The sequence below is a fragment of the Cyrtonyx montezumae genome, unplaced genomic scaffold, assembly GCF_038088225.1.
Source record: "Cyrtonyx montezumae isolate F1298 unplaced genomic scaffold, pur_monq_1.0 scaffold_8, whole genome shotgun sequence".
In the NCBI taxonomy this organism is placed as follows: domain Eukaryota; kingdom Metazoa; phylum Chordata; class Aves; order Galliformes; family Odontophoridae; genus Cyrtonyx; species Cyrtonyx montezumae.
In genome coordinates, this window is record NW_027072089.1 from 94,710,264 (window position 1) to 94,726,259 (window position 15,996).

At 39.8% G+C, this 15,996-nt stretch overlaps 1 protein-coding gene across 1 annotated transcript in view; it reads right to left on the reverse strand.

The window, feature by feature from the left end:
• SUGCT (succinyl-CoA:glutarate-CoA transferase) overlaps positions 1 to 15,996 on the reverse strand; it is a 324,796-nt gene that overhangs the window by 203,356 nt on the left and 105,444 nt on the right. Inside the window, exon 10 of the mRNA XM_065752744.1 lies at positions 1,385 to 1,456. Within this exon, the coding sequence (XP_065608816.1) occupies positions 1,385 to 1,456 (72 nt within the window). The remainder of the gene's footprint in view (positions 1 to 1,384; positions 1,457 to 15,996) is intronic.

The window sequence follows — 15,996 nt, forward strand, 5'->3', positions numbered from 1 at the left end:
TTAAAACATTCATAGCAATGTCCTAGGACTTTCTGGACATATTTATTTTAGGGGACAATCAGTCCTTGATAAAACAGAGTTGTGGTATGTAGACACTTATTCAGTAATTCGACATTATTCATGTTAATATAATGGCGATGCTATAGTGTTTTGGCATGTATATGAAAAAACCCTTTGAGCAAACTTTGAAGAGGTTACCTTGCTACTTATTGAGAAAGGTAATGAAAGCAAAAAAAAGCAGGCCTCTTCAGATAGCTATGTGGCCATATGTTGCCCAAAACACACCAAGTGTTAAGTTAGCTTCAGAAAATCAAAACATCACTAGCTTTTTATTATATATTCCATTTCTTAGTCATTGACATCCACAGAAATGTGAAATGGCTGAAGTGAACAAATGGAAGAAAATAATGCCCAATTTCCCGAGGCTGACAACTCATTCAGTGTGATTAGTTTAAGCTAAACATCTAAGTCCCAAGAGAAACTATACAATGACAAGAAAAAGATAGAAATCTCATTTTTAAAAAATGCTGTCTAATAGTATATGCAAAAACTTCTCTCCTGATAGCCTACATTTTAGTGGGGTCTTTCTTTTGGAACATTACTGCTCACTATTTAAGAAAAATTTTTCTTCCTACAATCACTCCTCCTCTTCTAAAATGTATTCACAGCCCAGGAAAAAACAATTCCAGGCATTAAAGCCACAGGAAAAGAATACATGAAAAATCCAGAACTAATTCAAAACTTGTCAAGAACTGCCAGGGAATCATGTTTCTTCAGTCCAAAAGAAGTAGGATACCAGATTTTTAAAAGCGGCAGTTTTGTTGAAGCTTTGCTCTTCAACATCATATCTGCACCACTGCCAAATCAACCCACAGTCTGTAATACTTCTTTTCCAAGAAGTCCACTAGACTCTCTGTGAGCACAGACCAGCACATAGTAGTGCACAAAAGGACAACAGGGTAGGCTACTTATTAAGGTGGCACATGAACATCCATGACCTAAGCTGACTATGTTAGTAACTGTGCCTACCACTAGAAAGCAGTGTCAGGTTTTTTTCCTGAAAAAGACATCAGTGTGACCTCCATGACATTCGCTATTCCATAACTCGAAGGTTACTAGCTGGTTCATATTTTAGCAAACCAGTCGTGCAGAGGCACAGACTTCAAAAGTGGTTTGGCACCCACTCAGTTTGGAATTGAGGTGTTCTGAATACACAAGCAAAGCACAGAACTTCATCAGTCCTCTAAACAACAAGCTAGGAGCAGAGGATTTGAATGTATTTATTTTATATAAAATGGGAATTAAGAAACAATTGATAATTACTTCCCTATACAGCAAGGAAGCTGTCATACTTTTTTGTACTGGCAACCTCATACACCATTACCTGGCATACAGTGATAAATTGCTGATCATTTCCAGCTCCCACCACGATGTAACCATCCTCAGTCTTAAAAGCCTAGAAGAACAAAGATAGGTGATAAGCTCTGACAAAAGTATAAAATATTAGCATAACTTTTAGGTGATAGTTTGTAAATAATCTTCAAATGCCTTCCTTAAATTAACATTTCCATCCAGACTCTAGTTCTACAAATGTGGCTCATTGTCAGTGTTCCCAAGATTAAGCTCCTCCAGAAAACAGAATTTCTTTTCTAGCACTGAGGATTTTTCTTTTTTAATATGAACTTCATTACAGTGGACTTACTGACATGCTCTATGTTTAAATCACCTCCATTTAGATTTTCACTGGGACCAAGAAAATCTGTAATTGGCATCAGCCAAAATTTTTCCACTGCACAGCTTCTAAATATGGATAATGAAAATTGATTCTTCTTTCTTCCAATCCTCTCCTTTATTACTACTGCAGTTGTCACAAGCACTTGGTGAAACCTCTGTTGCTGTTAATTTGACTTCAGTGGAACAGGACAGCACAGCTCACGTACTAACGGTGACAAGGCCTCACACTGTACCTCTTGCAGAGTACAAAACACATTTTCTATTCTCTCAGATCGATTTTCTACTCACCTATCACTACCTGATCCAAAGCTGGAACTCTTACAATGCACTTTGGTAAAATAACACACGGGTTAAAACCCTAGTGTAGAAACAATAATAATGCAGAAACATCTCCCATCAGTGTGGCTTATTCAGCTTCACAAACAGGAATATGTCAGTCCAATTTGCAAGCTATTGTGCAGAGACAACTACATCCATGCCAGTAGTCTCTAACCACTTGGCTCAGTCAAAGTTTTCGAATTCTATGTGGCAAATTGTGTCCACTAAAATGAAAGAAACTGCACGTGGCATTTGGGTTATCATTTGTTTACTTCCTCTACATCTCATTTCCTGAAAAATAGTATCAGTCAGTGATAAAGTTTATGAATGTATTTTTCAGAGATGTAATTAAGCACTTGGACCTAAGATTCGTAGGAAATAAAGATGAAATTCAGCAAACATTGAGACTCAAGCATGCAAAAAAATCCCACTGACAACCCCAAGACAGTAGAAATCTAGAAGCATGCATAATATATAGATATTGCATACTCACACAAAGAAAAGCAGTGAGCAGAGAAACAGTAGGGAAAAAGAATGCAAAAAAAGAAAGTTGTACATAATTGCATAAACATTTTAGATAGATCTATACATGCAGATTTCTGTCTAAAACAGTCACGACACAGCCTGACCTAACAATATGTAAGAAATACTTATTTAATTTTTTTTAGAATGCGTGCTTTTTAATAGGAACAGACGTGAAGCAAAGCTGTCAGTATAGCCCTACTACCTTCACCTACATGGAAGATCTATTCCCTGACCCAACATGCCAAAATCTGATCTGCTTTCGCTGATGCTCTGAAGTCTAAAAGCAACCACATACATTTCACACCAATTACAGTGTAAACACTGTACCTATTTGTATACATATGCAACATAACATAGCTTTTATTGGTATGACCACCTACTACTTCCACTAAACACAAATTACAAATACTTCTACATATTTTTTATACTTCTAGTCTGGATGTCTGTTATGGACTGCAAAACCCACAGTGTATGTCATGCACTTATATCCAGATCCCATTTTTTCATACTCCAAAAAATATTCAAACTGGTGATACGAGCAAATCTGAAACAGCTTATTATTTACCATCAGCTTCTTTTGAGACTCGCATCTATGCAAGAAGGCTGCGATCACACAATAGCTGCATGCCACCATGAGACATGCGTCTGCACAGCAGGCTGCCTGGGGAGCAGCGGAAGTCACTTGAAATTTCAGGGCCTGGTTATTAGCATTTGGGCTTCAGTGGCTTTATGGAATGTGTGGGAAAACTGATTATTCTTAATTGCACTGTATGTCTAAAAAGCCAAATCAACAATCATGTCAACCTTACACAACAAAAACAGTATCGTAATAAATGCAGCAGTGTCTTTTTCCACGAAGCTTAACTCAAATGTCTTCAGCTGCTATTTTAAGCTCCCCAGTACAAAACAACTGATAATTTGCCAGTCATTGCTGCTGATAAAGCAGAAGTATCCAAACATTATTAGCACAGTACTGATGCCAACATTTAAGGGTGATAACAATGGTTTTATTCATAACCCATAAATGTATGCACACTACAGGTTACCACAGGTTACTGTCTGGTCACCGAAAGCTTCACAATATTATTATACAAAGAGAGTAAGAGAAAAGTGCAAACAGACTTTAATGAGATTTTGTTTTGATAAACTACTGTTTATCACATCAAATCACTTCATATTAGTGCAATAAAAGGCACTATGCATACAAGGCAAAAGTCTTTCTACCTTTCAGCTTTTTCTAAAGAATAAAGTCTTATGAGAAGATTATTAAGAGCATGGCCACAACTTAAACTATGACTTCTGCGTGCTATAAATCCTGAGCAATAGGAAATACCCTCAGAGAAGACATGAACCAAAAATTAGACATAAGAATTAGTTCCACTTACTGTGGAAAAGACAGGGGAAGATTGTTCAAACAACAGCATGATTTGATAGGCCTGGAAAAGAGGGTCACCTGAAAATTTGCTTTGAACAATATACATACAGAACAGCATAAGTAACACATTGGTGTTGAAAGACTGAAGTCAAGACTCAGTGTGAATGCATCAACACCTGTCACCAACTAATGGATGACACAGGACTTCAGTAAGAGTAAGATTAAGCATCCAATCTGAACCTTCATCTCTGTATATCCAAGATACTTTGTGTGCCAAAACTCCTATATTAATGCAGAATATAGACTCTATCCAACTTCAGAAATGTTCTAAGTGGTTTACAAGTATTCTTCAAAAATGCTATACAGACTACACAATAAGGAAGCAAATAAAACTTCAGCTTATTGTCAGAGCAAGCAAAGACTTGATGAGATAATTTGAGGCCAAACTAGACAGCCTTTGCACAGCAGTATGTCTATATCAGAGAATACTAGTCATTGAATGCTTTGTGCTGGAAGAGACCTTCTCAAACCATCTATGCCCCACCATGGGCAGAGACACCTTTCACTGGATGAGGTTGCTCTAAAGCCCCACCCAACCTGACTTTGAGTACTTCCACAGATGGGTGTCCACAGCTTCTCTGGGCAGCCTGTTCTACTGCCTCATCACCATCATGGGAAAGGATTTCTTCTTTACATCTATCTATATAAATTTACATTCTTTCAGTTTAAACCCCCTCCCCTTGTCTCATCACTACAGGCCCCTAGTAAAAGTCTTTCTCCATCTTTCTGGTAAACCCCTCTATGTATCAAAAGGTTACAATAAAGTATCCCCACAGCCTTCTCCAGGCTAAAATCTCACAGACTTTCTTCAGAGGAGAGGTGTTCCCTTCAGCTACACTCAGACAAGTTTGGATTCCCTGTGGGCAGTCCCTCTGGGCAGCAGTTCCATGCCTGAGCATCCTCATGGTGAGAGTCTTCCTCTTGCCGTGCTGGGAGTTGTCCATGCTGCAGTGTGGGCCTGCTGCCTCTCGTCCTCCCACCACCAAGCATGTGCGAGAAGAGCCAGGCTTCATCTTCCACCACACTCCCAGCAGCAGCTGTAGGTAACACTCAAACCTCCTTCTGCCAGAAGTCAGAAGTCCTTAACACTGACCAAACGCAGCTCCCTCAGCCTGCCCTGGGATGTCATTTGCCCTCCAGGCCGTGGGCTGGGCCCTCACCACATGGGGCAGACCAGGAGGTTTACACAGGAATCCATATGCAGACTCTGGAGTAAAACATCAGAGCTTCAGCTTGTTCTGCTACTTGAAATAATTTGCCCAAACAGGTGGATAATGTGTACAGTGGCACCTCTGTCACGCTCCAATATAAAGGAGGGAGACGAGATTGTTAGATTATGTATATACTCGGCATGAGATTAAGAAACAACAGTTCAAATGTTGGTCCGACCAATTTATTACCAATATTGACCAGGGAGATGGGGAAGACGAACACTGTTAAGGGTGATGGGGAAGGGAAGGCGAGCTATAGGAAGGATAGGAAAGAAGCAAGGATTTGTACAACGCAGGGAAAGTCACCAGCCAGGATCCTAGGGGCGGTCCGGTTGCAAGCAGCTCCGACAGTCCGAGGCAGAACAGGGGTGGCAGAAGCGGGGAGAGCAGCAGCAGTGACGGGCAGCCTTGAGCAGCAAGCAGCTGTCCTGGAGAAGCGGCACTGGGTCAGCACAGGAGAAGCAGCATGGGAAAAGTCCAGGAACAGCGTCAGTCAGCACCGGAGAAGCAGCGAACAGTGATCAGCTCATGAGGGTTCAGATGGTAGAACACCTCGAAGGAGCGGCAAGGTCCAGGAGAAAGCAGCATGTCTCAGGCAGCAGGCCCAGGAGGGAGTTCAGCAGCAGGGATCAGCTCATGAGGTTTCTGATGGAAGAACACCAACAACCTCATGGTAGTCAATCCCTCTTTTATCCTCCATTTTTCAAATCCCATGCTAGCGTGCCAGGCAAGTATCTCCTGAGGTGGCTATCTCCTCACAGAGATGAGTACCACACAAAAGAGTGTTCAGCAGCCATTGAGCTGCAGCTTATCTCTTTCGTTGCCCCAGGACATGCCCATCTGCTTGTCCCTTAGACAAAGGATTCCGCAACCCTTGCCCAGGATTTGCTTTGACATGTTCGGACATGTTCATCAGCAAACTTTGAGGCAATGGTGTAAAATATTAGTCTCTACTTGCTCTTCTAGGTTTACAATTTGATTTTGCAGAGCTTTTATCAATTCCTGACTTACTTTAACTGATTCATGCAATGCTTGTAAAGCTTGGCTCTCTGTTTTAAGCTACTGGTCATGGAATTCTACAGCTGCAACCAGAGCAGAGCCCAATACCGCACAAATAAATGCCTTCTCTTTTCCAACTCAGGTACGAGCATTCTTTTGCAGAACACTAATACGGTCAGAGACGCTCTGCACGTTATACCAGTTCTGCTGTGCCCAGGCTACCCCTGTTAACGAGGGTCTAGCACCATGCTTTTCCAAAAGTTCAATAATTGATAATCGATGGTTGGACTAGATGATCTTGTAGGTCCTTTCCAACCTTATGAACCTATGAACCTATGAATTAATCTTCACTACTCATTGTGGCACTGTCACACATTTTCTCAATACCCAGAAAAGCTCTACACCGAGGGAGAGAGGAGATATTCAAAAGCACAACTAACACCTCACCCCCACCCAGGGAGGCACAACACACCTATTAAGCAAAGGTAAATACTTTTCCAATCACTCCTCCCTTTTGCTGAGAGGAGCACACAAAAAAGGTTCAGTTATCAAACACCAAATGCAGAGAGGTCTTCCCGAGGAAGCATGCACGTATTATTTCGCAAGTCCTCGAGAGGTATACATAAAAACAGTAAAGTTTCAGAATTTGGAGCGGTCTTCCTGGAGAGGTGCCCATATCTAAGTTTTCAAAAATATCACTCCTTGCAACTCCAGGAGGTACACACAGAAAAAGGTTCAAATTTCACACTTAAGTTACCAGATTCAGAATTCGGAGTAATCTTCTTGGAGAGGTACACACATTTAAATAAAAAATATCACTCCTCACAACTCCAAGAGGCACACACAGAAAAAGGGTTCAAATTATATCTGGAAGGACAACACTCTCACGACGGGTATCCTGCCAACTACGCCATTAAAAATGTCACGTTCCAATATAAAGGAGGGAGATGAGGTTCTTAGATTCTGTGTATACCCAGTATGAGATTAAGAAGCAACGGTTCAAATATTGGTCCGACCAGCTTATTACCAATATTAACCAGGGAGATGGGGAAGGGGAAGGCGGACACTGTTACCAATAAGGGTGATGGGGAAGGGAAGGTGAGAGATAGGAAAGATAGGAAAGTAGCAAGGATTTGTACAATGCAGGGAAAGTCACCAGCCAGGATCCTAGGGGCGGTCCAGTTTACCACACAAAAGAGAGTTCAGCGGCCATTGAGCTGCAGCTTATCTCTTTCGTTGCCTCAGGACATGCCCATCTGCTTGTCCCTTAGACAAAGGATTTCACAACCCTTGCCCAGGACTAGCTTGGACATGTTCGGACATGTTCATCAGCAAACTTTGAGGCAATGGTATAAAATATTAGTCTCTTACAACCTCCAAAGATGCTTTTGTGTCTCTCTATATCTCATGTAACTCAAAAACATAAAAATCACCTTCCTAGATAAGTGGATATCTGTGCACAGTCCTCCACAAGGGACACACAACCCACTTTGTGTATCAATTTATTTATTTATTTTTCTTGCAGAATGCTTCTTCTATTGCCATGATTTAGTTGAATTTTAAAACAATTTGTCTTGTGTGCAAACCTCATTTTTAAAATCTTTTCAGCGACATCCCTAAAGACCATAGTGAATGCCAATGAGAGATAGTGAATTCTGAGTTCTGAGCGAGGGAAGAAAAACTATTTTTGCAAAAGAAATGAAAATACAAGGTAGATATATAAAAAGTTATTCAACTGTTACTGCAAATGGCATGAACTATGCAAATTACCTTGTGATTCCAAATAACCGAGTATAATGATATTAGATCATGTGGCCATCAGGTATTTGCCAGGATGTGAAACTGAGAAGGCTGACAGGATCTGAGGTTAAAGAATGTCTTAAAATAAATGCAAATGTAAACACCTTCTGAACATACTAGCATCAAAAAGGTACAGTTAGAAGAGTGAACTCAGAATCATAGAATCACATAGTCTGGGCAAGATCATCACGTCCAACCATCAACCTGACCTGCTAAGTCCCAACACCAAGTCATGTTCCTTCAAGGCACATCCAGACTTCTCTTAAGTCCTTTTTCATTCACAAAGGGGGACTTCACCACTGCCCTGAGCAGCCCTTTGAAATGCTTGACCACTGTTCCCATGAAGAAATTCTTCCCACTATACAATTAAACTTCCTCTGGTACAACCCGAGATTCCTGCCTCACATCTTACCACTCATTATCTGGAAAAAGAGACCAACACCCTCTCACTTACAAGTATTCATAGAAATGAATAAGGTCTCTCTCATCCTTCTTTTTTCCAACCCTATTTACCTCAGCTCTTCCTCATAATCCTTGTCTCCCAATCCCTTTACAAGTTTAACTGCTCTTTTCTGCCCTTGCTCAAGCAACTCAATATTCTTCTTGTACTGCGGGGCCTAAACAACTAAACAGAGTGCTTGGAAGTGCAGTCTCACTAGTGCCACGTAAATAGTGGCAACCAATTTCCTGGTCACACTGGCCACACAATTTCTTATGCCTTCTTAGACACCTGAGAACTCTGCTGGCTCATGTTCAGATGGCTGCTGCCTCACACTCACAGATTCCTTTCTGGCCAGAAACTTTCCAGCCCCTCTTCTCCATGCCTACATTGCACCATGGGGTTGCTACAATCCAAGTGCAGCACCCTACACTTAGCCTTATTATAGAGACTGGAGTCAGCCTATTGATATAGCCTATCCATGTCCCTCTGCAGAGCCCTCATTCAGATCAACAATCCTGCCTAATGAGGTGGCTTTTGCAAACCAGAAAAAGATGAAACAATTTTTTTAAAACAAAGCTTTGAAACTTAAAAACTCACCAACACTTCAAAAAAAGATTGATTCTCATGTACTACTCTTTCCTCCACTCTCCACCTTTCAATTTGCAGCAGTTTCTGCTCATGAATAGAAACAATGAATTCATAGTCAGGAAAACACTTCGAGACAGTGCAAAGGTCTTCATTTACATGCTTGAAGTATTTCCCTGATATCAGTGGGTGTGATCACAGAGAAAAACTGGTCTCTTGCAGGCTTGGAACCATGAAGAAATACCAGTGTTACTTTTAATTTATTGCATAATATGTCTTCAATTACACTTTGAAGTTTTCAGCATGACATTCAATTCAACATGGAGGTCATTTGAGGACAAGTATTCTCTAGTGTTAAGGAAGATTAAAGACAATTAAGGTGATGTATTCACAATCTTTCTGACCTGTACAGAGACTCTCTTCTTCTGCCAGCCAAATGAATCTACAGCATACACTGATTCTTTTGTCACCTTCCATCCCTACCAGACACTGGTTCAGAAATGCTAAAAAGGAGGAGATCCTCAGGTTGGTTTGGGATCCATTCTTTCCAGATGCGATTAACTTGGCACATTGTTTCTCTGCCTTTACACACTGGTTTGAAAAAAACATCAGCTGTGCTGCAGTACCACTAGATACCCCTTATACATTTTTCCTTCAAGGGAAGGACAAAATCCTTATATTAAAACTTTATATTTAATTATACTGTAACAAATGGGAACAAGACCAGAAAGTTTGGTCAGAGGTAGCTCTGAGCAAGACATAAATCATACAGACCACACACTTTGAAAATATTTGCCTACTTTGCACTCTCTTCCAGTGAAAGCAAACAGTGAAAATATAAAATGTAAATTTCATGGACTGTAGTAATGTATGCTGAATGCTCCCACTGAGCAAATTGAAGACAGGCATTCCAAACAAAGAATTCCCTTTTTTCCTCTGTTTTTTTCAGCCCATACTACTCAACTCTCTCTTGACTGTCATGGAAAAGGATGTACAAAGTGGCACCTTTACAGCTCTACCAGGCAGATCAGTATTACTTATGTCTGTAACAATTCAACTACATAGAATGATGTCTGACTGTGGTCCATGAGGTGGAAAAGGTTTGCAGTGGAATTGATGGAAAGCCAAATGCCTTGTGCCCAGCTGATCCAACAGCAAAGCCAATGAGAACCATGAAATGTAATCTGTGGCAACTTGCATAAAGGGGCAACAAAGTTAACACAAAATGACAGCGTCACACAGAGACATTTGTATTTGGTGATACAATGTCTTGGCACGCATTCCGGAAGCAGGACAGCCTGGTTCTGCTCTCCAGAGTATGTCAGGTTCCTATCCCATTGATGTCTAATGTGAGAAGTATAACTGCTGGAAACAAAGGCTGTGACAAAGGCCTTTCCATTCCATGCTCAGTGTCCTAACCACTATATTGGAGACAGGACTCCTCTCAGTAGCTTCTCTTCTGGACATACAATTTCTGCACTGTTGACTTCCATAAGAAATAGATGCAATACATAGATTTGTAATCTAAATGTGTCTGAGGGGCACACTATTGACTCAAAGGATTTATACAGCTGTTACTTCATATTCAATAGCATAATGAATGTCAACTTCAGATTGCATGCTTTTGCTTTTACTTTGACTTCGTTCTGTCAATCATCTCAAAATAAAATATACAAATAAACAAACATAAAATACAATAAAACAAGACAATGTGGTTTCCTTCTACAAACACAAGATAGAAAACAAAAACACGCTGCAAAGAAATGCAACTATTTCCTTTGCTTTCCAGTCTCAGTGCAATACATGTCTACCCTCACAACTCAAAAATCCATTTAAAAACTCCTGGAATAGCAGTATACTGCTTTAAAGGGAAAATTTGCCACTTTCACAAATTCCTAAATTATTAAATACTTAATTTATATCTCAATTAAAAACTTCTCCGATTCTGTAGGCTGGCATTAAATTCATTCTTTGCTGTTGAAAAATAAAATATCAGGCACAGAATCACATCCTCCATTGCCACATTAGTTTTCCATTAACTTTTCAACAATGGAATCACACACACACAGATGCACACACAAAATAAATAAACTTTAATTACAGTATCGCACTGGAGCCAGTGTAATTAATGTTGTGTCAGCATTTCCATTTAAGCCACTAGTTTCAAGAGGTTTATAGCACAGCCATAAAAATTCAGTTAGGTTGAAATTAAGCAAACGAGGTCTTATACAGCAAGCAACATTTAAGTATAAATACAGACAGCAGCCACTTACTGCTTACATGGGAATTAAAATAGACACTTACTGATTTTAAAGGGCACTACAGAGCTATTTTTCAAGTAATATTTTTCTCAACATTTATAATAATCTCTCAAAGCCTGAATCGAAGCTATGTTTCCTTACTCTTTTACCCTTCTCACACATTACTTAACACAATTTTAAGATTGCAAGCTGTTTTTTGTTGTTGTTGTATCACTCTTAAATTAAAGAATGCAATAAAAACATTTCTTTTGAAAAGCAACACATATGAACGCAGTCTGATCCTGACACAGGCTTTCAGGCACAGCTGAAGTAGAAATGATAAATACTTCTTGTACCTTCCAAAAATCGTAAGATATAGCTGTGTGGAAAATATGAGTAGCCAAATAGGACATTTTAAGAGGGCTATTTAGAACCTAATTCTAAACAAGATCCTAATTCTGCTTTCAGTAGAAACCATGAGAGCAAGATTTGCCTCATTATTTTTGTCCCTTTTCCCTCCCTGCTCTTTGGCTTTAAGTGATATTGTGGTACATTTTCCAAAGGTCAGCTCTGTATACTGGCTGCTTTTTTGGTAACCCAGAATGAGCCCATTAGCCTGGCATTTCGAGCTGCAAACAGATGACGCAGTGCAAGCAAATGAACACTCACAGGATGGGCAGCTAGTGCCATTAACTTAACAGTCCTTATAACGTCCTGTCCTTCTGCAATGGAGGCTCACTAAAAAAAACTGAGCTGAATATTTTGTGGGCTAGTCTGACGACAAACCAGCCAAGAAGAACAAGGGACCAAACTATCACTGATGTTGATGAGAATCATCACAGACACCAGTCAGGACTTAACAGTCACAGAGTGGCTGAACTGGTGGGGATTCACAGCTTGGCACTTCCACAACTTAAAATAAACTGAACTTGTAAGTGAAATATGTCATTTAGCTGCAGAACAGGGTGGGAACAGCCAGAGAAACAACACTTCATTTCTCTTTGCCCTATTTTGGAGGTTTTTTCCAATTCATCTCTCAAATAGTATGTGGTCATACATACTGTTCAGTAGTCACAGTATGGTGAACTAAGAATGGATTTCAAATACTTCAGTCATGACTCTCTGGTTTACTTGATTTGTGGTTTTAAGTTAGACTAACTAAGGTTTATTGCTTGTAGTTTGTTTAGGTTCAAAATGCTGCTTTATCTCTAATCAAGGATTTAGAAATTGCAATGGTCACAGGTCCACAATGCACACTACTTTTAGTCCTGAATTTATGCCAGAAAGGCACTGACAGTACATAGTAATAATTCTAGTGAGATCAATTAAAAAAAGAAAAACAAAAACAATAATAATAATGCTTGATAAGTGGAACATTTACGTGTTTAAGTCAGAAGTCCTTTTCCTCTTAATCTCCCTATACATTTACAATAGCTTTTCTTAGGACCATAAAACTCACTCTTTGGCTCTTCTCTAACATTCTTTTATTATTCCCTGTGAGTCTGAAAAATACTGACATCTTAAATCACTGTACTGTAATTTCAATCATAATATACCTCAAATTTAGCATTATTTCAATTGTTATAGTTTGCAAGTCTCCACAATTATAAATTTAGATGTTATGCATTTTGACAACTTAAAACTGCACTGATCCGCATTTAACTGGATTATATTTAAATATTTATTTAAATATTTTACCAGTGTTAAATTTTCTTCATTCTAGCAACCAATCAGTCGAATTTTCTACTAAAAAAAATTGCTGTGGAAATCTGTATTGTAGTATCATAGAATGGCTTAGGTTGGAAGAGACTGAAAGGATCACCTAGTTCCAATCCTGCTGCCATAAGGCAGGGTTCCCAAACATTATTACATCAGACTGCCTAGGGTCCCATGTGACCTGGACTTGAACACCTCCAGGGATGGGGCAAGTTCTCTGGGTAGCCTATTTCAGTGTCTCACCACCCCGAGTAAAGAATTTTTCTCTAACACCTAATTTAAATCTACCTTCTTTTAATTTAAAGCCATTCCCCCTTGTCCTATCACTATTGGGACATGTAAAAAGGTAGTCTCACTCCTGCTTATAAGCTCCCTTCATGTAATGGAAGGTCACAGTGAGATCTCTGCAGAGCCTTCTATTTTCCAACCTAAACAAGCTCAAATCCCTCAATGTCTCTTCACAGGAGAGCTGCTCCAGCCCTCTGATCATCTTTGTGGCCCTCCTCTGGACCCTCTCCAAAAGCTCCACAACTTTCTTGTGCTGGGGGCCCCAGGCCTGGATGCAGTTGAAGCCTCACAAAAGCAGAGCAGAGGGGCACAATCACCTCCCTCTCCCAGCTGGCCACCCCTTTTCTGAAGCAGCCCAGGATACTGTTGGACTTCTGGGCTACAAGCACATACTGCTGGATCAGGTCCAGCTTTTCAACCATCAGGACCCCCAAGTTCTCCTTGACTACTTCTCCCAGCCTATACACTTATCTGGAGTTGCCCCAACTCAAGTGCAGCACCTGTTGAACCTCATTGACTCCACATTGGCTCACTTTTCAAATTTGTACATGTCCATTTGGATGGCCTCCCTTACTTCCATTCTGTCAACTGCATTACTCAGCTTAGTATCATCAGCAAACCTGCTGAAGGCACACTCAATCCCACTATCTATGCTGAAGAACACTAGTCCCAAGACAGATTCCTGGGGGACGCTATTTGTCACTGACCTCTACCTAGACATTGAGATGTTGACCAAAACCCTCTGGCTGCAAGCATTCAGCCAATTCTTTATCCACTGAATAGTGTATCCTTCAAATCCATCTCTCTCCAATTTGGAGATAAGAATGTGGTCTGGGACCATATTAAAGGTCATGAGAAATCCAGGTAGATATTGGTTTTTTTTGTTTTTTTTTTTAACAAAGATCTTTACATCTATGGTTCATAGAATACTTTTGGATAATAGCTATCCTTCATGAAAGAATTTGTTCTAGAGAATCAACACATCATGAGTGTGCTTCTCTTATCACAGACTAAAATCTACATCAGGTTTTTATCAACACAACTCTATCTCCTTGCACTCTCCATCCCAAAACCTGACTGAGATATCACTGCTTGTAAAACTGTGGAGAAGGCAAAGGAGGAGAAGCAGGGAAGCAGGGAGAAAATGTAGAAAATCCCATCTTTCAGAAAATATCCTACTTTTTTTCCCCACAAGCTCAAAAGAAAAAAATAAAAAATAAAAACTTGTGTCAGTCTTCAATCACAGGTGTCTCATGCTATTCTTCAACAAGAAAGCTTGATTCTTATTAATTGCTTTGTTTATTTCGAGGCATTCATCTTGCATCAAATTTTGAGGACCTCTGCACAACTTCTACTTCTCTGAAATGTCTAGAAAATGAGAGGGTTTGAACACCCAAACGATGATGATCTCAGCATACTAAAAAAGGTGCCTGGGCTTATCTAGGGCAGGATCCTTACTCTGAAGATTACTTGGTACCACAGAGGTTGATTTTGTTGGTATGACCAGCTGATTTACTTCCCCTGCCAACCTAAACCCTTGACTTTCAAATTCACAAATAAATGCACAACTGTAGTTGCAAATTAGAAGGTTAAGAATCATCGCTTTTTTTTTTTTTTTTTACAAACACCATGGTATTAGGAAAAGCAATTATGCAAAGTTACTGCATATTTTGCCACAGATAATTGCTAATTGTTATCCAACACTGCATCAGCATTGCCTCCCTCATTAACATACACTGTTTCCACTACAGAAACAGCCACAAACAGGGAGAAGAGGTGAAGGGACTTGTAGATCTATTCCTTCCCCACTGGGGTGCTCGTGAGATTGTTACGATATTTTAAAGCTTCCTTTATAATGCTACCAGAACATAATGTATGGAGAGGACAACAAAAAATTCATTGCAATGGCCATATTCATTAAGACAACCAGAGACTGTTCTCAGTAATAGTGGGATACTGGTTTACTCAATTACCTTCCCATATATGCTTACTTTCATAGTTACAAAGTTTGGTCATTTTGTGAGACACTGACAAAGCAGTGCTTAGAAATGGGAAATATCACAGGTATGCATGCTAGTTTTCACATCGTGTTATGTACAGAAGCATAAGACATTTTAAATTAAGACTGCATTTCTTCAGCTTCTTGATTTGCGTGGGTTGTTTTTTTCTTTTCAAAATCTGCACAAGTTAAAACAAAATACACCAAGTGACCAAGCAACCTTAAGCTGCCATAAAATCTGGCTTCAAATTCATTGCAGGTACAATTCCACACTGGATGCCATAGAGAACACGAAGTCAACTAAAATGTGTGAGTCATTTAGTTATCAACTGCCTATGGCTTCCAAAAACAAATGGAGTTTCCAGAGAACAAGATTTGTTGGTTTGGTTCTTTGGTTTTTTTTTCACATATAGAGAAAACCCTCATATAAAACAGGAGGATAGGATAATCTTTCCCTCCACACGCAAAAAGCCCACTCAAAATCTTTTTTATTGTAAAACCAGATGAACAGGAAAAATTACAGAAAGACTATAGTGGCATATGATCGGCTACCCTGAGTGTTTTGGGCAGCCCAAGATTTGAACTAGATAATTTATGGATTTCTACAAGAAATTCTGCAGAAATAGAGGTTGACTGAGGCTAACTGCCTTTGCATTTGTCCAGTTTGTGAACGAACTGCAGAGTGTGAACTTAGACACGTCCTC